The 24215-nt window shown below is 40.3% G+C and overlaps 1 protein-coding gene across 1 annotated transcript in view; it reads left to right on the forward strand.

The window, feature by feature from the left end:
- Positions 1–23915, forward strand: part of USH2A (usherin) — a 721517-nt gene extending 697602 nt beyond the window's left edge. Inside the window, exons 68-72 of the mRNA XM_073222145.1 lie at positions 7315–7491; positions 8885–8968; positions 15133–15377; positions 19391–19612; positions 21417–23915. Of these exons, the coding sequence (XP_073078246.1) occupies positions 7315–7491; positions 8885–8968; positions 15133–15377; positions 19391–19612; positions 21417–21506 (818 nt within the window). The 3' untranslated portion in view covers positions 21507–23915. The remainder of the gene's footprint in view (positions 1–7314; positions 7492–8884; positions 8969–15132; positions 15378–19390; positions 19613–21416) is intronic.
- Positions 23916–24215: the final 300 nt, after the last annotated feature.

A 24215-nucleotide genomic window follows, 5' to 3' on the forward strand; every position in this document is an offset into this window, starting at 1 on the left:
TGTTGTTTGCCTGAAATATGTTTTTCCATCCTTTGACTTTTAGTCTGTGCTTGTCTTTGGGTTTGAGGTGAGTTTCTTGTAAGCAGCATATAGATGGGTCTTGCTTTTTTATCCATTCTATTACTCTGTGTCTTTTGATTGGTGCATTAAGTCCATTTACATTTAGGGTTACTATTGAGAGATATGTACTTATTGCCATTGCAGGCTTTAGATTCGTGGTTACCAAAGGTTCAAGGTTAGCTTCTTTAGTATTTTACTGCCTAACTTAGCTCGCTTATTGAACTGTTATACACTGTCTGGAGATTCTTTTCTTCTCTCCCTTCTTATTCCTCCTCCTCCATTCTTCATATGTTCTATGTTTTGTTCTGTGCTCTTTTTAGGAGTGTTCCCATCTAGAGCAGTCCCTGTAAGATGCCCTGTAGAGGTGGTTTGTGGGAAGCAAATTCCCTCAGCTTTTCCATATCTGGGAATTGTTTAATCCCGCCATCATATTTAAATGATAGTCGTGCTGGATACAGTATCCTTGGTTAAAGGCCCTTCTGTTTCATTGCATTAAGTATATCATGCCATTCTCTTCTGGCCTGTAGGGTTTCTGTCGAGAAGTCTGATGTTAGCCTGATGGGTTTTCCTTTATAGGTGACCTTTTTCTCTCTAGCTGCCTTTAAAACTCTTTCCTTGTCCTTGATCCTTGCCATTTTAATTATTATGTGTCTTGGTGTTGTCTTCCTTGGATCCTTTCTGTTGGGGATTCTGTGTATTTCCATGGTCTGTTCGATTATTTCCTCCCCCAGTTTGGGGAAGTTTTCAGCAATTATTTCTTCAAAGAGACTTTCTATCCCTTTTCCTCTTTCTTCTTCTTCTGTACCCCTATAATACAAATATTATTCCTTTTGGATTGGTCACATAGTTCTCTTAGTGTTGTTTCGTTCCTGGATATCTTTTTATCTCTCTCAATGTCAGCTTCTATATTTTCCTGTTCTCTGGTTTCTATTACTTCAATGGCCTCTTGCATCTTATCCATTCTGCTTATAAATCCTTCCAGGGATTGTTTCACTTCTGTGATCTCCTTCCTGACATCTGTGATCTCCCTCTGGACTTCATCCCACTGCTCTTGCATTTTTCTCTGCATCTCATCCCACTGCTCTTGCATTTTTCTCTGCATCTCATCCCATTGCTCTTGCATTTTTCTCTGCATCTCTGTCAGCATGTTCATGATTTTTATTTTGAATTCTTTTTCAGGAGGACTGGTTAGGTCTTTCTCCTTCTCAGGTGTTGTGTCTGTGATCTTTATCTGCCTGTAGTTTTGCCTTTTCATGGTGATAGAGATAGTTTGCTGAGCTGGTATGAGTGACGGCTGGAAGAACTTTCCTTCTTGTTGGTTTGTGGCCTTCCTCTCCTGGGAGAATAGCGACCTCTAGTGGCTTATGCTTGTCAGCTGTGCACAGCATGGCTTCTGCTACCTGTCCGGTTGCTATGGAGTTTATCTCCACTGTTGCTGTGGGCATGGCCTGGCTGGGGCTGCTCCTCCAAAATGGTGGAGCCCCGTTGGAGGGGGAGCATCCGGGAGGCTATTTATCTCCATAAGGTGCCTCTGTGCTCCCTGTTGCCCAGGGGGTTAGAGTGCCCAGAGATCCCCAGATTCCCTGCCTCTGGGCTAAGTGTCCTGTCCTACCCCTTTAAGACTTCCAAAAAGCACTCTCCAAACCAAAACAACAACAACAACAACGAAAGACGAAAATTTAAAAAAAATAAAAAAAATAAAGGAAAAATTGCACGATTTTCTTTGTCCTCAGGCGCCGGTCTCAGGCACCCACTCACTGGTCTTGCTGCCTTGTTTCCCTAGTATTGGGGTCCCTGTCCCTTTAAGGCTTCCAAAAAGCACTCGCCAAAAAAAAAAGGGAAAAACGTGTGATTTTCTTTGTCCTCAGGCGCCGGTCTCAGGCACCCACTCACCGGTCCCGCTGCCCCGCCTCCCCAGTATTTGGGTCCCTGTCCCTTTAAGGCTTCCAAAAAGCACTCGCCAAAAATAAAGGGAAAAAACACGCAATTTTCTTTGTCCTCAGGCGCCGGTCTCAGGCACCCGCTCACCGGTCTTACTGCCCTGTTTCCCTGCTATTGGGGTCCCTGTCCCTTTAAGGCTTCCACAAAGCACTTGCCAAAAAAGAAAAAAAAATCACTCCGGTTTCTTTCCACCCGCCGGGAGCCAGGGGGAGGGGTGCTTGGGTCCCGCCGGGCCAGCGCTTGTATCTTACCCCCTTCATGAGGCGCTGGGTTCTCGCAGGTGTGGATGTGGTCTGGATGTTGTCCTGTGTCCTCTGGTCTCTGTTTTAGGAAGAGTTGTCTTTATTATATTTTCATAATTCTATGTGGTTTTTGGGAGGAGAGTTCCACTGCTCTACTCACACTGCCATCCTGGCTCCGCCCCCTGAAATAAGTACTTTTAAACCAGCTTCATAAGTTGTGGGGCCCAGTGGAAAATGAAAATATGGGTCCCTTATTCAAAAATCATTAAGAATTTCAGGACATCAGAGCATCAAATTAAATCCATGACTCTTCTATGAGAGGGGCTCTGTGCACCTGCACAGATCATATGCCCGAGAAGCCAGTTCTTCTATAATCCTACCACCCAGAGGCAACCACTATTCATAAATTGCATAAGTCATTTCTTTAATCCCTTTCCAATGCATAGTTTTTATTACATGGCTGAGGTCATACTATATGACAATGAAAATTTCATAGTCTGCTTTTTACATTTGACATTGTTTTATTTGCATTTTCCATGGCATTGAAAACTCTTCAGCCACCAAATTTAATAGCTACATGATATTCCATCATATGAATTGGTTGGCCTTTCAGCTCTTTCTAATATTTTCCTTTTTGAAATGTTGGTGAGAAATTTCTTTGCAAACAAATCTTTACTTGAATGTCTGATTATCTTCTTAAACTAAATTTCAACAAATGGAATTAACCATGTCAAGTACTTTAATATTTTAAGGCTTTGGATATATATTATAAATTGGTTTTCCAGAAACAATTTTAATCTCATCTTCAGCATCTGGCATTGGCATTTTTAAAAGTAAGAGTTATGCATTCTTGGAAGCCCAGTGCCTCATACAAAGACCTTAATGAACAAAATCATGGCAGAATGTTAGCAGTAGGTCACTTTTAGAGAGGACTTGCTTATTCCTGGCACTGTTGAAGCCTTTTACAAATAATCCTCACCACAAACCTATGAGGTAAGTACTATTGTTACCCAAATTTACAGATGAGAAAACTGAGGCAGGACAGTGGACTGTGCATCACAGTTCCAGGGTGCTGTTCACATAGGTCAGAGGCTGATCTGAGGCTCCCTGAACTAAGGCCAGAACTTAAGTTACCTGGCCATCATTTTCCATGCTCAGCTCAGGACACCCTCAGTACTACTATGTTACACTGATCAACTAACTTCCTACTCTCTGTGGTAAAGATCAAATTCCAACTTTTTTTCCCACACACCCATATCATCCTCGCCCATTTTCTCCTATATTCTCTGGAGAACTCCTTGCCTCATAATTCACAAGAAAAGAGAGGGCATCAGTATTTCACTCCCTCCCCAGCCCAGAGAATCACACCAACCTGCCTTTGCACCATTCCTGTCTACCACAAAGAAGGGGTGGTCCTTCCAAATATGAAATAAACATGCTTCCCGAGCTTTGAATACCATCCCTTCACTCTGACCATCCCTTCTCTCTCCGTGTACCCCACTTGGATTCACACTTGGTTTGCTCTAATTCCCCCTCTGGTTACTGCCCACGCTTCTCCATCTCAGAGCACAGTTTCTCTAAAGAATGGTTTTCAACTGCGTTGCCCATTTCTTTCTCCCCATTTACCCTTTAACTTCCTCCAAACTGACTGTCACCTCATGGCTACATGAAAATCTCTTCCTAAATTTTCTCTTGACCTTCATGGTGACAATCCAGTGGGCACTTCTCATCAGTGGTCACCTTCACTGACTTTTCAGAGGCATTCGGTGCAATCAAAGCCTCCATCAATTTTTAAAAAGTACCTCCCCCTGGTTTTCTTGACAAGTCTCTCCTGGTTTCCCTCCCACCTCTTTGGATATTCAATTTTAGCTATTTGTTGGTTGGTGTTCCACCAATTTCTTTAAGTCGCAGGTCCCAACTTTCTCTCCCCACCCTTGCAGGTGAGTTCATCCACTCCAAGGCTTGAATTCCCAAAGTCCTCTGTTTCAAAATCCAGGCCCCCACCAGCTTTCTCATTTCCCTTTGACTTCTCCAACCAGCTTAACCCTGGACACCACACAGAGCTCACATCTTTCCCCTTAAAGCCGCTCCTCCTTCAGTCCTCATGTCTCCATTTTTTCTGCAGCACTGGGTGCTGTGTCTCAGACACCCAAAGTGGGTTGCCTAATGAGTGAGTAAATGCATCCAACTTCACACACTTATTGGCATCACAGTGTTGTCACCCATGCTATAGTCCAAGCAAAGTCTAATAACTCTTAATAATGTCTACTGCTTAGTTTTTAAACTCCTTTACCTTTCTGCCTATTCCCCTTACTGTCTCCTCTTCACAAACCCAGCTATAAGGAACTGTAAGAAACATTTGTTCCTGAAATGAAAGCGTATTAAGATGAACTCTGACTTACTAATAAAAAAATGCTACTGTACACAAGGAGTGCAACAAAACTTAATCACTGCCTTTGAGGAGCAGTTGCCCTTCATGATACATTCATGAGCCAGTGTTGCTGGTGCTGCCAGCATTTTGTGTGTGTGTGTTCACCCAAAGGTCAGGAAAACAGTATGAGAGCTCTTCAGGTTCTAACCAATTCTCTTTTCACTCATGAAGCTTAGCTTTTACCAGATAGTTTTCCTTGTGATGTAAAAAACAAAGTGAGCAGATTTAAGGTTTCCTTCCTTTCTGTTGTTCCTTTACATTGAAGAAGTGGCTGAACGTAGGGCAGCCCTAAGGGAGAAAGAGTAAGACAGTAAATTGCCTTAATCCACGGAATGGATTCACACCCTTGAAAAATACAATAAATGACTGGCTATCATATGGGCTTTTAAATACCCTTTATGCTACTTTGAACTCATTATACACAGTAGAAGAGAGAAAAGGTGGGTCAGAGAATACAAGCCAAAAGGTACTTTGAAAATAGTACTTGTAATTTTATATAAATGTGATCACATATACTCAGAATCATGTCTGGAAAAGCATCACCAACATATTCTGCCTCCTCTGCCTGAATTAGACCCTCAGTGGAAGAGCAGAAGTGAGCTGGGAATGTTTAACAACTGGCCTTTTTGAGAGAGTCCTGATTTGAGGGGTTTGACAATGTCCGTGGTGTACATACTTCCACCATGGCTGATTTCAAGTTGCCAAGGTGACAGCACTCAAGAGAGCTGGGAAGAAATGGCTAGTGGTACACTTATATATTATTTCTACTGTCCAGACACAATAGATTTAAGTAACTACAAGAGCATAGATAGTAATAAAATGTAGTGAAATAATTAAGAAGTTATAAATTTTGAATATTTATTACCTTTGTATTTGAGTTTATATAATTTAACTTTTTAATAATGTCTGGGTTTAATAACCAACTCACAAAATCCCTGAATATGTAATAATCAGAATGAGCCAGCTCACCCCTGGAGTGCAGCCGTAAAGTGAATTAGTAAATCATGCTCCTTTAAGTAAATGTTTATTGATTATAACAAAGCAACATGGGCTTTGGAGTTAAGCAGGCCTGGGTTCGGGTCCTTGGTCTCCCACCAGCTGTAAACATCCAGCAAGTTATTTAACTTCTCTGAACCTTAGTTTCCTGACCTGGAAAATCAGAAACTAATTCTTACAAGATTGTTTTGATGATTTAATTAGAGGAAGTACATCAGGTGCTACAGGCATGGTAGCTGTTACCATTTTCTCAGTTTCCAGATCTGCTTTTCCTGATTATTTTGATTGTTGGATTACTCTCTTTCCTCCAGAAGGCCTCCAAATCCTGCAAGGCAAATCAAGCTCCTTTGTTTCTATTTCCATCCTATTGACAAGCCTTCTCTATGTGTACTGCTATTATGTAGGGAGGAAGGGGAAATCTATTGAATCACGTGACAGAGGGAACCCACAGGCAAATAAAACAGGACGTTCCGTTGTGATAATAAGCAAAATTTGTGTTGATAAAACAGATATTTAAAGAGGGCTTGATAGCTCTTATTTTAATATTCACAGAAAAATTTTCTTACGGCTTTATGAAAATTTTTATTTTGAAAGATGGCCTCCTGGTTGAATCTTATGATCACAAAAGCATAGTTATTGTTTATTTTGTTATACTTCTCAAGATCAGCCACATACGGATTCAATTCTTAAAGAAAAAATAGATATATAACTTATTTCCACCATTCACTTCTTTATTTTCTTAAAAGCAAGTTGAGTATATAGATGGATCTTAATGCTGTTACAAACATATTGATTATTTTGGAGAAAACAAGATCTCCTGAAATAAATCTCTTCTGACTTGACAAGATGATGTGGTATCCCTTCATTTGTTTCTACGAAAATTATCCATTTCAAAGATGAGCCTTAGTTAAGGATTGTTTTTCCTTTGTTTTAGTAAGGAGCTAAAAAATGGAAAAAGAACATGCCCATAAAATGCATACAAAGTTGTTTCTATATCTGATATAATACTTAGGAGACCTAAACTTGATTATATACTAATGTACTATACTATTGATTGATTAGCCAGGGCAGTGAATTATTATACTCGCATTGCTATTTGCAAGGCTTTTTAACTATCTTAGAAAACAAACTAACGGTTCAAGAAAAAGCTTTAAAAATAAATGGGTGCCAAAAGGACATAATTCACCATCTAAGCAGTTTGGTTTGGAGGAAAAAAATATATTAACTTCATCTAGTCCTTGGGGCTTTGTAGCAATAAATATTGATTTGATATGAAAAATAGCAATCTACTGTAGTTAATAGTGTTAAGGCTACTTTACCCACTGAAAGAGGGAAAATGCAACAAAATATGAGCTCTGAGGTTATGTTGGTAAGCAGAACCATTGTATATTACTAGTTTTATTTCATAAAACACCACTCTCCATTGATTTTTTCTTCTATTGGAAAGCAGGTGCAACGTTGCTGAGAAAGCATTTCACACATATTTCCGTTGTCAGTTTTTTTTAAACATTGGGGAAAAATGAAGCATCCCTGAAATGATAGGTTTTTTTGAATTTTTTTTTTTTTGCTCATGTACATGTATATATTTTAAAATGCACACACTCAAAGGTAACCATTCTTAGAACATACACTTTCTCTCAACAGTACCCCAGTTCCGTGCCCCGTTTTCGGTGGACAGCAATTTGTCCATGGTGTGTGTTAACTGGAGCAGCTCCTTCCTTCTGAATGGCCCCCTGAAGGAGTTCGTGGTCACTGATGGAGGGCAGCGCGTGTACAGCGGCATGGACACTGCCCTCTACATACCAAGGACGGTGGACAAAAGTTAGTTCTGACTCCCATTTCTCAGTGTCTAAGGTAGCTGTTTCCCAGCTTTCCAAGATGTTCAATTGAAAAGGTGACCAGCAGATGCTCATCATTAAAAAGTCTCTGTTGAAGTGTCCACTTCTTACCCCAAGTGGAATAACTTGGGTTATTAGAGTAAATAAGATTTTCCTTCCCATTTTCTGTTTGATGCATTGCGGTTCTGATGCCGCCGGAGGGAGAGGGCTGCCTGCGTGTGATGTGTGTCCCCACCAAGAAACGAGACAGAAGGGCAGGTTGTGTTCAGAAGGAAATAGGCCCACAAGCAGGCAGTGAGTGTCCTGAAGCAGCACACTCTCAGGGACTTGAGAGATTTTCCTGATGCACCCAAACCTTCCAAGCACACCCCAGCCAGGCACGGACCTTCTCCAGCCCTTCAGACCCCTGAGTAAGGGCTTTCCTTAAACAACCTCAGTATCTGTTCCTGAAATAACATCCTTTTCCCTCTAAAACTGACATTTTTCTCCCTGTTTAATTACCTGTCCTTCTTCTGTTTGCCTCATTTTTAAATTGAAATGAGAAAAAGTTTGCAATAAGGTAATAAGTACTTTCTAATGATCCATGTGGCCACCAGACCAATAGATGTGAAGCCATTTAGAGCAATCTGGATTTATGCAGTGAACTAATTAGTGGAATTTTTTTTCCCTTGAAAATACTATTTATTTGGGCTTAAAGATACAGGTAAACAATGAGCTCTGGCATTGCATTTATAGAATTTGTATAAGTTCGTATAAATTTTTACAATTCAGCTATATATTTTCATGGTTACCTAGGTTCTTAGTCACCTGGGTAGTTTTCTGTGATGGAAAGACTGACAGTCAGGAGATCTGAGCCCTACTCCTGACCAGAATCCTACCCATATGTGACCTTACAAGAGTTGCATCCTCAGGTTCCTGGCTATGGGAAGAAGTGACATTTAGGTCACTTGATTTCCAAGATCCCTTTTGAGCTCTCCTGCTTAGTAAGAAATTCTGGGTCACTTAGTGAAAGGGACACCTAAAGTCTTAAAGGAACAAGTTTAGACCATATTCAAAACAAGATATACTTTATGTATTATCTTTTATTCCTCTGATAATTATTTTCCTTTGCTATATAAACTCTAAGCTCTGACATATACACTACTATATGCTATATATACGCTAACTAACATACACTAACATATATGCTATTATTACACTTTAACTCTTTTTCTTGATAATTATTAAATTAGAATTAACTTTGGATATTATGTAAAACCTCACAACTTGATCTGCAATCCTGTTTGCAGACATTTTCATGCTATAATACATTGTGTTCCTAAAAGTATGCCCTATTTGTAGGGGTTGAATGACCAAGCCATTTACCATTTGTCCAGCCTTTTTTTTCCAGGTCATCTGCACTACAGAGGAAGGAAGTGTTAAGACACCTCTGATCCAATACGATACCTCTACTGGATTTGGTAAACATTTAACTCATATTTAGTGTTGCGCCTACTTATTTTGCTAAAGAAACATGTTTGTTTATATAAACTTTTGCTAATATGTTAGCATAGACTGCATGGAAAGAATTGTGTTAAGTGTTGTAAGAAATTTTTTTAAAGTCCTCATAGAATATGCATTAGGCAAGGAATTAAGATATACTCTTAAAATGCCAAATCATTGAATTGCAGATACAGAGAGATACGACTAGGCTTCTCTCTTAACCACAAATTCTGTCAATAAAGGGCTGTATTTTGTTTACAATAAAAAAGTGATTTATACTGTTTTAATTACTGTAGCTCAAAGTCAGAGAGCATGATATCCCCACCTTTGTTCTTCTTTTTCAAGATTGCTTTGGCTATTTGTTGTCTTTTATGGTTTCATATGAATTTTGGGATTATTTGTTTTAATTCATTGAAAAATGTCATTGGTATTTTGATAGGGATTGTATTGAATCTGTAAACTGCTTTGGGCAGGATGGCCATTTTGGCAATATTAATTCTTCCTATCCATGAGCATGGGATAGATTTCCATTTATTTGTGTCCTCTTCAGTTTCTTTCATAGTGTTTTACAGTTTTCAGACTCTAAGTTTTTTACTTCCTTGGTTAGGTTTATTCCAAGGTATTTTTTCTTTTTGATGCAATAGTAAATGGAATGGTTTTCCTGATTTCTCTTTCTCCTAGTTCCTTGTTACTTTGTAGGAATGCAACAGATTTCTGTGTATTGGTTTTGTATCCTGCAATTTTGCTGAATCCAGTTATTAGTTCCAACAGTTTCCTGGTGGAGACTTTAGGGTCTTCTATATATAGTGTTATGTTATCTGCACATTGTGATAGTTTTACTTGTTCCTCACCAATTTGGATGCCTTTTCTCTCTTTTTCTTGTCTGATTACCATGGACTATGGATGGCTAGGACTTCCAGTCCTATATTAAATAAAAGTGGTAAGAGTCAGCATCCTTGTCTCATTCCTAATCTTAGAGGAAAAGCTTTCATCTTTTTGCCATTGAGTATGATGTAGCTGTGGGTTTGTTGTATATGGCCTTTCATTATGTTGAAATATTTATACCCATTTTGTTGAGAGTTTTTGTCACGAATGGATGTTGAATTTTATCAAATGCTTTTTCAGCATCTGTTGAGATTATCATGTATTTTTTGTCCTTCTTTTTGTTAATGTGCTGTATCACATTGATTGATTTATAAATATTGTACCATCCTTACATCCCTGGAATAAAAACCACCTGGTTGTGATGGATGATCCTTTTGAAGTTGTTTTGAATTGGGTTTGCTAGTATTTTCTTGAGGATTTTTATATCCATGTTCATCAGGGATATTGGTCTGTGATTTTCTTTTTCTGTAGTGTCTTTGTCTGATTTTGTTATTAGAGTGATGCTGGCCTTATAGAATAAGTTTAGAAGAATTCCTTCCTTTTCCGATAATGGAATACTTTAAGAAGGATGGGTATTAGTTCTTCTTTAAATGTTTGGTAGAATTCAGCAGTGAAGCATCTGGTTATAGAATTTTGTTGGGAATTTTTTGATTACCAATTCGTTTTGTCACTGCTAATTGGTCTGTTCATATTTTCTGTTTCTTCCTGGATAAGTCTTTTAAGGTTGTATTCTAGGAAGTTGTCCATTTCTTCTAGGTTGTCCAATTTATTGGCATATAATTTTTCATAGACTTGTCTTATAATTCTTTGTATTTCTGTGGTGTCAGTTGTAATTTCTTTTTCATTTCTGATTTTGTTTATTTGTGTCCTCTCTGTCTTTTTCTTGGTAAGTCTGTCTATGGGTTTGCCTATTTTGTTTATCTTCTCAAAGAAGCAGCTCTTGGTTTCAATGATTTTTTCTATTGTTTTCTTATTCTCTATTTTATTTATTTCTGCTCCAATCTTTATTATTTCCCTCTTTCTATTAACTTTGTGTTTTATTTGTTCTTCTTTTTCTAGTTTCTTTAGTTGTGAGTTTAGATTGTTTATTAGGGATTGTTCTTGTTTCTTGAAGTAGGCCTGTATACTTCCCTCTTAGAACCGCTTTCGGTGCATCCCACATACTTTGAACTGTTATGTTTCTGTTTTCATTTGTCTCCGTGTATTGTTTGATTTTTTTCTTTGATTTGTTCATTGATCCATTGAGTATTTAGAAGCATGTTGTTTAGCCTCAATGTGTTTGTGGGTTTTTTGGTTTTCTTCATGTAAATGATTACTGGTTTCATACCATTGTGATCTGAAAAGATGCTTTATGCAATTCAATATTTTTTAATTTATTGAGGCTCTTTTTGTGCCCTAATATGTGGTCTATTCTGAAAAACATTCCATTAGCTCTTGAGAAAAGTGTGTATCCTGCTGATTTTGGGTCGAATGTTGTGCATATATCTGTCTAATAATTAAGTCTATCTAGCCTAATGTGTCATTCAATGCCTCTGTTTCCTTATTTATTTTCTGTCTGGATGATCTGTCCATTGATGTAAGTGGGGTGTTAAAATCCCCTAATATAATTATGTTGCTCTCTGTTTCCCCCTTTAGATCTGTTAGTATTTGTCTTATAAACTTATTGCTCTTATGTTGGATGTGTAGATATTTATAATGATTATATCCTATTGTTGGACTGATCCCTTTATCATTATGGAATGTCCTTTTTTGTCTCTTGTTACTTTCTTTGTTTTCAGTCTATTTTTGTGTGATAAATACTGCTACTCCTGCTTTTTTCTCCCTTTTATTTGCATGCAATATCTTTTTAAATCCCTTTACTTCAGTCTATGTATGTCTTTAGGTCTGAAATGGGTTTCTCGTGGAAAGTATATAGATGAGTCTTGTTTCTCTAGCCTTCTGTCACCCCATGTCTTTTGATTGGTGCATTTAGTCCATTTAAATTTAAGGTAATTATTGATAGGTATGTACTTACTGCTATTTTATCAATTGTCTTCCGGTTGTTTTGTAGTTCCTTTCTTCCCCTCTTGAACTCTTCTCTTGCTATTTGATGGTTTTCTTTAGTGCTATGCTTGGGTTCCTTTTTAAAACTTTTTGTGTATCTATTATAGGCTTTAAGTTTGTGGTTACCATAAGTTCCATGGATATTTTCCTAAATATATAACAGTCTATATTAAGTTGATAGTTGCTCTATTTTGAACACAATCTAAAAATACTACTTTTTTATTCTTCTTTCTCCTCCACATTTTATATATAAGATATCATAATCAACATCTTTTGTGTATCCCTTGACTAATTTTGTGTATACTTAATTTTACTACTTTTGTTTTTTTAACTTTATAATTCGGTTTATTTTCACTGAGGAAAAAAATTATAATTTTTATGGAGCATCTTTTAAATTCTATCCACCATCTTTGAATCTAACATATGTGATACTTTACAATTTCAAAGGGTTAGAAAAGTACAAAATCTATTCCATTGGAAAAGAATTGGGATTGATACCTTATTTTAAATTTCAGTAAGTAGTGTTCTTTTTTTTAATCCATGTAGAGTTTTTTTTAATAAAAATGTCTAAAAATTCTGAAAGGTGAATGAATATACATATTATCAAAGATGGTTTCAATCTTTAAAAACAATAAAAACATTATTCTGTGTTTCCAGACTTTATGTCTGGATGTCATATAAAATTTCATACACCTAACATGATGCCTCCCACATACTCTACCTCATTTCCTTTAAAGCAGCTGTGGGATAGAGCAGACCTCATTCGTTGTTGTTTTAGTAACTCCAGTGTTTCCATATGTGAATAAATGGAGGCCTGAGAGACACCAGAACTTACCAAAAATATTCTTCAAGATCGTTGCCAACATGAGAACCTGAACATGGTTTTCCTGTTGACTCCTGGCCCCGTACCTTTTTCTTGGGCGGTGTACTCAAATGTGAGTGTGCTTAAGAACCGTCTCAGTATGTTTGTTTATTATTTCGTGTCTCAGGCCCCAGGCAGAGATTCAGAATCAGGAGAACCCGGGAATCTGCTCTGTAAACAAGTCCGGCTCACGGTTCTGGTGCAGGGGGCCAGGACCACAACTTGAATAAAACCACATAACCTAGATTCATCCGCATTCTAACTCCTGCCAGGCCAGTCCTCTCAGTCAATGCCAAGAACTTGTTCCCTTGAGGCAGGCAATTCACGTGGAGGGACTTACCCTGCCACCTGTGCTGGGTCGGGTGTTCCCTTGGAGTAGAGGCCCAGCCTCTGGAGCCCCCTGCCCTGACCATGAACCTCCCATTTAATAGGTGGAGTCCCTTAAAATGAAAGGGACTTTGAAAAGAAAACAGGGAAGGCATAACTGATTATCCTGATTGTAACCTCTTCTCAAAAGAGGAGAAACCTCCTGTGGGCTCAGGAATACAAGGTGAGGTTTCCACTGATGAGACAAGGACCAGGCTGGTGGGAAGTTCTGGAAAATTCTAAAACATATTGTCTAACTAAAATCCAGAGTCAGTTTTGATTCTTATGACACTGCTTTTAAAATATTCCTGTTCCCTTGCCTGAGGCAGCCTTCAGGCGGGGAAGTCATGCGATCCTCATCTCCCTCCCACTGTTATGAGAGCTTTTCCCTTTTTGAGGCTTCCCTCTGGCAAGCGGCACTACTTTCCCCCATGTCCCTCCAAGAAGGGGCCCACTGGGCCCATCAGATCAGTTTCTGGAGTTACAGGCCTGTGCTGCACACAGAGAAACCTCAGCTCTTCCAGCGTATAACCAAGGTCGGTGGGATTTTTAAAATTGAACACCACACACTGGTTCCTAGTTAGGGGAATTCCAACCTGCTGAGCTGGGTCAGAGCTTTGATTTTACCTCTTCGTTTCTGAGGTGGGGAAGAAGAGACCCAGAGAGGCATAGTGATGTTTTGACCACAGAGCTAGCAGAAGTGGAGTTAGGCATTAGTAGAGTAGTACCTCTCCTCTCATGGATTCCCACATTTAGTCTTAGTCCTATTCCCTCCCTCCCTTCAAACTCCTCACCCCATTCTGACTTCTTCCCCTTTAATCCTTCCCCTGGGAATCTGGGCGTGAAATGCTAAGCAGCTCCACCCAGTCCTGGAGGCACTGGAGAGGGGCAGTTGGTCAAAAGAGTGCACAGGCATTTGCATCTATGTCTGTTTGTCCTTCTTTCTCCTGGTCATGCATTTGCATTAGAAGAGCAGCTGCCTGGTTTACAGTGCATCCCAGTCTAGGTGGTAGCAGCCGGCCCCAATCCAGAGGCTTCTGAGCTGGGCTGGAGTTGATCTCTGAGACCCTCTCCTGTTCAGTTTGCGGGATTCCATAGCTTCATGCTGTCCTGCAGTAACCCATGCACATCTTTCTCCTGACTGCCCCTGCTCATTCCAGTTTTACCCACATCTACAAACTTGGTAATCCTGGAAAGCCCTTAGCACCAGGCCTGGCACAAGGTAAATGCTCATTAAATATGAGCTACTTTTTTTAGCCCCACATGCAGAGACTCACATCAACCTAAACCTCAATACTAGAACAGAAGTTAAGGGTAAGGGGTCCTGTTGGCAAGGGACCGTTTTTCTTGCCATAGGAAACTTTCCCAGGACACCTGAGTGATGATTTGCAAAGCATTTATTATTTAACAGGAAGATCAGGGTACAAGAAATACAAAGACAGCATGTTAGCAAGCCCAGGATGTTTAGATCAAAATGGGAAATGGGATTTTATGTCTCAAAATCCAGTTTGCACAGAACTTCTCAGGAACAGGGCTGTTGCATGAGGTGAGGGGACCCTGGGTCTTCACAGCATGGATTATGTATGCAGTGGGGTCTCTGCAGCAATACTAGCAAAGGCTAGTTCCTCGCAAGAGCACATTGCCCCAGAAAGGACTTTGCTCCTAGGGCACAGCACCTTTCCTTAGTGAAGCAGGCCTTCCTTAATGTTACTTGGTAACCCCCTTTAAATGACCCCTCACTGCCTCGTCCTGTCTTTCCCTAGTGGTGATCCCCAGCCTGAGGAGGGTCAGTGAGGTTTCCTGAGCTGCTGCTTACAATCCAGCACACAGCACTACTTCCCCAGCAGGAACGAAAGTGCAGGCAAGCCCTTGCTTGACACAAACTACCTTAAACTCCTTTCCAATTTGCTGTCAAACAACAGGCAAGAGATCACACAAATTGCCTTGCGAAATAACATTTCCCTTTTCTGTCCCTGGGTTTTGCAGGCCTGGTGCTGACAACTCCTGGAGAAAAGAGGGGATCTGGGAGCAAAAACACGGAGTTCTACTGCGAGTTATGGTTCATAGTGCTAATGGCAATTCTGGGCTTGATCTTGCTGGCCGTTTTTCTGTCCCTGATGTTACAAAGAAAAATTCACAAAGAACCATATATTAGAGAGAGACCTCCCTTAGTGCCTCTCCAGAAGCGGATGTCTTCATTGAGTGTCTACCCTCCGGGGGATACCCAGATGGTATGTCTCTGAAGGCAGGCCCCATTTCCCTGTCATTAGACTAGATACTTGCTTTTATTTAGAAGGAAATGTTTTCAGAGCCATAGTAACAAGGGATTAGATGAGTTATGTTTGACTAAATGTGGGCGCCAAGGGAGGCTAACTATAGAACAACATTCTCAACTTTGGCTACACATTAAAATCACCTGGGGCTGCACATTAGAGTGAATGTTTGTGTCCCCCTAAAATTTATCGTGTTGAATCATAATCCCAATATGATGGTATTAGGGGGGGTGGGGCCTTCAGAAGGTGATCACGGATGGGATTATGACCTTATAAAAAAGGCCCCAGAGAGGCCCCCTTGTCCCTTCCCCCGTAGAAGGGAAGCCAGAGGACCCCAACGATGAACCAGGAATAAGGACCCCTACCAGACACTCCACCTTGATCTTGGACTTCTCAGCCTCCAGATCTTGAAAAACAAATCTCTGTTGTTTATAAGCCACCCAGTTTATGGTATTTTTTTCTAGCAGCCTGAGTGGACTAATACATCCGGGAAGCTTTAAAAAATACCATTGCCTGGGCCTTATCTTAGAAATTCTGATTTTATTAGCTTTGATTGGCCTGGGGATTGGTATGCTTTTTCTAACTCCAGAACTGATTCTAATGTGCAACCAGGAAGGAGTATTTCTGCTCCGTAGAATAGAGTCGTATATTGACATCACCTGGGGAACTTATAGGTTGCAGAGCCGTGCCTGCACGGTTCAGTTTGTCCCTCTGCCCTAACGCCCTGAGCCCCTGAGGGGGATGGCTCCTCATAGGTCAAGACCACCCACTCCCAAGATGCGAGGTCAGGCAGAGGTCTGTGGGTGAGGCTGCGCACACCGTGCTGCGGGCAGACCGTGGGCCCGCGGACTCACCGAGGTGGTGGCTGGCGTCGGTGGCGCCCTCTGCGGTGGGGCCAGGTCTACCTGAAAGAGTGGGGGATGCATGTCTCCAATTCCAACCTGCGGGGGAGTTTTTCTCCACGCCAGCAAGCAGTCCTCTGATACCAGCCGGATGTGCGCGACTTCAAGGCGGCTCTGGCTCTGCTTCCGTGGGTCTCAAGGGTCCGTCCTGCTGCTGCCTTGGGCAGCTCACACTCTCACCTCATTCGGGTCTCTGCACAGAGTCACCTTCCTTCCTTGTAAAATGGAAGTCCCTAGATCCTGTTAAAAAACAGAATTCAACCAAGTGAATTTTAAGGTCTAGTTGGCTTTATTTAGCAATTCATGAACTGGGCAGCATCTCATCTAGCAAGTAGAGAAATGATCTGAGGAGTTACACAAAATGGCAGATTTTTATAGATAGGAGGGTGGGGCAAGACATTATTAGCAAAAGAAAAGAAGGGATTGTTTCAGTCAAGATCACCTCCCTTAGGACGAAGAGCAGGGGGTCTTATTGTGCAGGTTACCCCATCTTCTTTGGGGGGAATGGAGAGGGCTCATGTGACATGTCACCTCACTGGCCCGAAAATTCCGGGTCAACTAAGATTCCATTTCTCCAGGACATTGACACTATAATTAGGCTAGACATTCAGAACGTTTGGTGACCTTGCCCAGCACTCTGGGCCTGTGACTTTCCTTTTTAACACTCCTTTTTACACACCCACTTTTCCTTTTTCATAGTTTCTTCACCACGAACCGTAGCAGATATGTTTGATTCCTTGAATAGAATGTAAACTCCCTGAGAGCAAGGATTTTTGTGGCCCATTTACTGCTGTGTGCCAACACCCAGAACAGTGCCAGGCATATAACAGGGACCCACAAACGATTGTAGAATGAGTGGATGTTGAGTGGCCAATGAAAACCACAGCCCTGTGCTTCTTCTGTTCAGTGTTCAGTCACCAGAGATTGTCACTGCCCACGCTGGGGCCTGTGGAGCGCGAGGACAGTGGGAGGGCAGTTCCTGGGCACTGCTGGGTATGTCCGCTGTGCAGGGAAGTGAGCTTACAGGAAAATTTACCCCTGTCCCGTGACCCAGTCCCTACAGGCAGACACCTCTGCCTCCTGAACCTGCCTGAGGAAGAATCCGGTTTTGCTCACTTGGCTAGCTTAGTGGTCAAGGAGCGATCACATCGTTCCTCTAGGGAAGTTACTCTGGAGGGTCCTATTGCTCAGGGTTTTCATGTATCCTTAAGCTCTGTTTTATCACAGTGAAGCCCTTGAACTATGAGTGTCAGCATCACATAGGGGCAGGACCTGCACCTTGAGGAAGAAACCCAAGAGCCTGCCATTTCAATCGGTCCTCAGGAATTCTGATGCACAGTGAAGTTTGAGAACAGCCATGACTAATACAGATCCTATAAGCAGTGTATACAGTCCCATAATCAATAAAAACATATGGGCGTATCACACGATCGCACTTATCTGAGATGTCTAAAATAGTCAAATTCATGAAAGCAAAGAATAGAATGGTGGTATAAAAACATTGAAGAGAAATTTAAAAATTTAAAAACAGCAATAAATAAATAATAGAATGGTGTTTGCAGGGGTTGGGGGGAGGGGAAAATGGAGAGTCGCCAACTAAGCGGTATACAATTTCAGTTCTGCAGAAGTTCTAGAGGTCAGTGGTATTCGAAGTTGAATACTAGTGAAGGCAAGTCAAACTAAAGAGAGTACATATAATTCAAATTAGAGCAAGTTGGAGTCCTATGTTCAGTGTCACAGACTGACTTTATTTTTGCTTGGATAAGCCAGTGAGAGTTGCAGCGCGTGCACACACACACACACACACGACAATCTGACAAGCTCTGGTTGCAGTGTCGCTGTAACCCTGTCCCAAACACTCCTGTCCTCTGACCAGGTAAGATACCCTTTGACACCAGATACACACTGGAAAAAAAGGATTTTAGGCTGCACTCCAGACAGAGAAAAACGAAGCAGAGATGCCAGGGAATGAGAGAGCCTTTCATATTTTGTTAACATTTTTAAGATCACACAGCATGAAGTATAGCTGTTTGAGTCAGGTTTTTACTTGTAATTTAATTGCTGACTTGACGATCCTCTCATTCCCTGTAATACTGAAGAAATAATGCTGGCAGAACTCACCTTAAATATCAAGCAATTACTTTCCACTCACCACATGATTTTAGTTGCAGAACCATGAATATACAGATGTACCTCAGCATGATTGTGTGATTATGCTACCACTGGAAAAACACAAAGAATTTGTTTTATGTTCATTTTGATTGTGCCAAATGCTGATGCCTCCCCATTTGTTCTCAGTTTGACTCCGTGGCTGATGTATCTGATGTGTCAAGCAATGTTACCCTGAAAAGTTACACTATGCACTTTGAGGTACCTCTGAGTGCTGCGTGCGTGCATGATCTTTTGCATGGTGTGTTGACTGCACAATGAAAAGCGAGAATATATAGCTAGATCAGAAAGCCTCAAATGTTTAGAGCAGCTAGATGTTCTTACAGAACCTAATCATAGAGTGCTTTTGTCTTTCTGATGTTAGTATCAGACCTGATTTATTTTGGAGGGTTGAATGCTATACCAAGGGGAACGATATGGAATGAGGAAAGGAGGAAGGAGTCCCATTTCCCTACACAAATCCAAGGATTTCAAGATGTAATACAACTGCGTTCACTTAGTGGGCAACCACCAGAGAACATGGTTAACTCTGTTCAGGGAAATTGGAGGTCTCAAGAAAGAGGCTATATGGTGACACGCATGAAGAAATTACTTTGTCAACCCGCCCTGTCACCCACCCGACCACTTTGCAGAGCAGCAAGCCCTCATGGACAGGGAGCAATAACCACAGCACTAGTACACGAGCTTGCTAGGTGCTAAGAAAACTGGGCGTCTGATATGACTGCCAGTTTATTATCTCACCCTTGCCAAGAAACCAGGGGCCACCGCATTCCAGACAAGCTACATTCTGTAGAAGGATGTGCAAACAGTGTCCTCTTCATTAATGTGTGACACAATTTTCTGCCCTATTTCAAACCTGTTTTCTTTCGACATTGATCACCAACAGCAACTTCTTTGCAGGGATTAGCCGATACCAAAATCCCCCGGGCTGGGACTCCTGTGAGCATTAGGAGCAGCCGGAGTATGTCTGTGCTTCGGATCCCGAGTCGGCGCCCAATCAGCCAAGCCCAGTCCCACGGCTCTCTGCACCGCAGCGCCAGCCAACTCACAGGCATTCAAGACAAGAAAGCCTCGACTGACGACTCCCTGTGGGAAACCGTCATGGGCCATGACAGTGGATTGGTGAGTCCATTTCCTCACCCAGAGCCTTAGCTGAACAGCCAAAAAGAATATTGGTAAAGAGATGGTGTGGGGCTCCCCGTTCCTCCCTGAACGTGCCCCACGGCACTCTGGCACCTGCCGACCCTCTACCCAAGTATTTTGTAATGACCTGGTTACTAGTGCTACTACAGATGTTTGATGAGTAAGTTGGACACTGTCTTTAGCACATAACAGATGCTCAAAAAATAAATGCATGAATAAAAGACAAGCTCTATTTCATTCACTTGAACACAAGGCAGCTGGGGAACACTGGAACTGGTCTAAAAGAAGGCATAATGCACAAGCACCTGTTTTATAAAAGGGGGTGGAGGGCCACATCACTTATTCGTGCTGGTTTGTGGTTAGAAGAGAAAGAGTCTTTCTCACACCAGGCTAATTGGTTCCTTTCCAAGAAACTCACACAATCATGATAACTAAGGGTATTACTGTTTATGATTTGCATCTTTCAGAATTTCAGTCCAGTGGGTACAAATAATTGACTCTTTGAAAGTTAACCTCATCATTACCTAACATTTGTGCTTCCAATGGCCAAAATGAATAAAATCCTAGAGTTTTTACCAACCATCCAACTTCCTAGATATTTGCTGGAGAACCATTCCTTCGCATGGCTGGATAATAAACAGCCAACTGAGAACTTAGCTCCTCTGCTTACTCCTCTGAGGCAGATTTTTTCACCATTTCTTCCAACCATCTGCTTCTGCTTTGGGACTCTCACTTATGTTTCTCTCTAAGTTCTGTGTCCCTGTACTTCCATGAAGCCTTCTTAACTTCCGGCCAGTAAAGCAGGTTGCCTGGCTCCAGGTCCCAATCACACACAGTGAAAAATAAAATACACAGTCTGTCTGGCTTATTCAGGATGATGACACTGAATACATTTTAAAATCATGGGCTTGCTTGATGTTGTTGACTATCGAGCTCCGTGATTCCATTTCAGTTCTAAAGTTTCTAAATGACAAGAATAATTATATTAGGTTGGAATATAAGGAATTATCAGCTGATCACGTTTGACATGCAAAATGGCAGTTTCATATGGTTCAACAAAACACATTGAGAACTCAGATGCATGTGTCTCTTTAACAAGACACACAACTAGTAATTTTCTTGTGGAATTGAGATCTTAAAAATAGAGTCTGATTACCAAGCCCCATTCTGTATTGCCATTTTTGCTTACTTTATTGTACTAGCAGTAGGCAGTATGCAAAGCTATTCAGTAAAAGCTTTTGAAGATGCCAGTAGTTGGTAAATCATGTTCATTATAGCATTATAATCAACATTACTGGTCCAATTCAATAAATAAGAAATACAGTAAATACGAAGTACAGTAAGAGAGTAGGAAGAAATGGAGCACAACAGCTTCCAGTCTGGCAGTTCTGCTTACATTTTGAAGTAAATCTTAAATTTGTATAGCTACAGATAGGTAGGTAGGTAGATATAGATGATAGATGAGACAGAACTCCACTTTACAAATGAGAAAACTGAGGTTTAGAAAGATTAAGATAGATGTAGCACAATGTAACACTCAAATGACATATGTTTTGGATTAGTCTACAGTTCATGTGTGCATATCATGCGGATCTTTTCCATAAAGTAAACTTAAAGCAAGGACCTCAAGTCTCAAAGCACATCTTACAGTGCTGAGCACAGAATATTAACCTTTTAACAAAATACTGAGTACCTTTCACATTGAACTGATAGAACTATGAATTGACAGCACACACTACTGACAACAAACATCCTAACGAATGACAACTGGCTTATTTTTCAGTATGTGGATGAAGAGGACCTGATGAATGCCATCAAGGGTTTCAACTCTGTGACCAAGGAACACACCACATTCACCGACACCCACTTATAGAAGGATGGAAACTTGTAAGGCGTAAATCTGGGATGCAGGCTCCACATCCTGTTCTGGTATTGCTGACTGTTCTGGTATTACCGTAGATGCTAAAAATGGCTTGTTATTCTGTACCTTTTTTTAAAAATCGAGGATTTAAACAAAAAATGTTCCTAATAGAGGTCTAAGAAATGTTATTTTTCTAGATGTCTGAAATGAGGGATACTAGCCAAATGAAAATACTTAATTTGCTCTACTTGTGTGTGGAAGATAAAAAAGCATGTAATTTTCATTTGATTCTGCCTGCCAGTAACACCACTGATGAGTGATCAATGGCAATTTCAAATCAGCCCACAGTGGTTACAAGTGAAAAGAAGTTACTAGTTTAAAACTAAGGAATTCTTCTAAAAGGGTGTCACTGCTATTTCTTTCAATTCCCTATTTCCCTGAAGTGATATGATACTGTAAGGAATGATCACTTCTTACAGTGATCGTTTCAAAAGTTCCAATTTCAGGCCAAGCCGAATCACTTGGAGAAAAACAAACTCCATATTGAGGGTGCAAGCTTAGCTGAAGGTTCTATTTAATTCCAATGTTGGAGGATAAAGATTCATCAAGATTTTTGACAGAGTACCACATGAACTCATGTCTGTTCTTACATTTATGACTCTTCTGAAAATCTAAGAATTTGCTTATTTACATATTTCAGAGAGAAATGAAATCTTCCAATAGAGACATCTCCACCTATTTTAGTCTTGAAATTTCAATCAACATACTTTAAATAAAACTCTGTCAGTTCACCTAATACCCCGTAATAGTGACATCTTCAACTTCGCACATTTCACATGGAAACTGCTCTTCTATTTGTAGTATTTAACTAGCCTATGTGGAATTAAAAAAGCAAAACATTGTGCTTCCAGCTTTGAAATTACCGTTTATATGTAAACACAAAATGATACATATGCAAATGTATCAGATACACATAGCCTATGCAATATTGTGTACATAGCCCTTCATCTCAGAGACCTACTCCCTATTTTAGCCCTAGAATCACTAAGAGCAGATGATATTCAACAGTACCAGTTTCCATGGGTCAAGTTTGTCATTGCTCTATTTGGATTAAAAAGTCACTGGTGGAAGTCCTACAGTCGGAAACATTTTTTCCCAGGTCATCAACATAAAATTAAAGATATTTAAGTTTGCTCTTCATGGAAAACAATATAAGAAAACCTCTCTTCCTTCTTAAAGGTCTTAAATGATTCCAAGGAGTTTTTTTGAATCTTTCTCATAGACATTGTCTGGCAATATTTCATCAGTTACATTCACAGGTAGGTGGGTTTTCTCACATCTAGAGCCAGCAAAAACTTGTAAAATAAAGGGATAATTTTACTTATTGTCTGTAAACTATTCATTAGTCCACTGTTCAATAAGGACTGTGGACAGTTTGGGGATACTGAGACTTGAACCAGATCTGTGGACAAAATCAGTATTAAGCAGTTCTGTCCCCCTTGTTAGAACTTTCAGCAAACAAATCTGAAATAATTGTGCATAGTTAGCAGTGGAGGTAGTTTTTTTCTCGCCAGAAGTTTTATGCTTCCTGAAATGGAAACTGAGGATTGATAGTTCATTGGTTTTAATTCCCATTTGTTAATTCTGGGTCAATTAGTAGTTTAAAGCTGGCACAAATGAGCCTTAATCAGGGCTGAGTTTCTGATGTACATAAGCTATTTAAGGTATATATGGAAGTTCTCTTTTCCCATCTTACAGCCCTATCCTTGGTCTATTCTTCTGCACACAGTATTTCCTAGTCACAGGTGGATCTAGATTGAACTCATCCTCACTTTAACTAGATACCTTTATCACTTAAGTCATTTTCCACTTAGCCATTATATGATCTAGCTGAATCATTTACATTTTGATCCCATAGATTAGAATGGACAGAAGCCTGTAGGGCTTTCACCAAGAACAATGCCCTGTGCAATGCTGTTAACCTTACTTGTGTTTAGTTCGGAGAAGCCCAAGATTTTGTTATGCTATTTTATGTGGTATTGTGTGTCAAGTCTCCATTAAACACTACAGACTCACCCCTAGATTCTGACTCAGTTGGTCTTGGGTGGGGCTGAGGCTTCCAGGTGTTCATAATGTTGAGGAGCAATGATGTAAAACCTGAAGGGACTAGTGTATAGGAGCAATATGCTGTGCACAGGTACTATATTCCTTGGCCTACCACTTCTCCTTTACAAACAATGAGGAGCAGCTCCCTACAAACCCCTTTAAATCTGCTCTAAATCTCCCAACTCATCACTTGAAGAGACCACATTCTCTAAGAATCATTAGGAATATTTTGTTATTCCTAATATAACTGTTTGCTAAGAGTACATAGCCATGTTTTTATAAGCTCTACTAACAATTGTATTTATAGGTGATCTATTGTCATTTCTACTAAATGGAAAACCTAAATTTGAATCTGTACCTATGCTGATCTAAAAATCATACTGGCATCAATTCAACCTGAGTAACCTGCAAATAAAATACAGGCCAGGTGGAGTTAATTCAGTGATGAAGAACTTAGTTGTGTCACATACGAATTATTTCCAACACACAAATATCATGTAAATTACCTAAAGATGCTTTGCTTAATATTTTAATGTAAACCATGTTTAACACATTTATGAAAACACTTAACAGCTCTGAAATGTATGTACAATTTATGAATAATAATAAAAGTGA

Source organism: Manis javanica, chromosome 14 (assembly GCF_040802235.1).
Source record: "Manis javanica isolate MJ-LG chromosome 14, MJ_LKY, whole genome shotgun sequence".
NCBI classification, from domain to species: domain Eukaryota; kingdom Metazoa; phylum Chordata; class Mammalia; order Pholidota; family Manidae; genus Manis; species Manis javanica.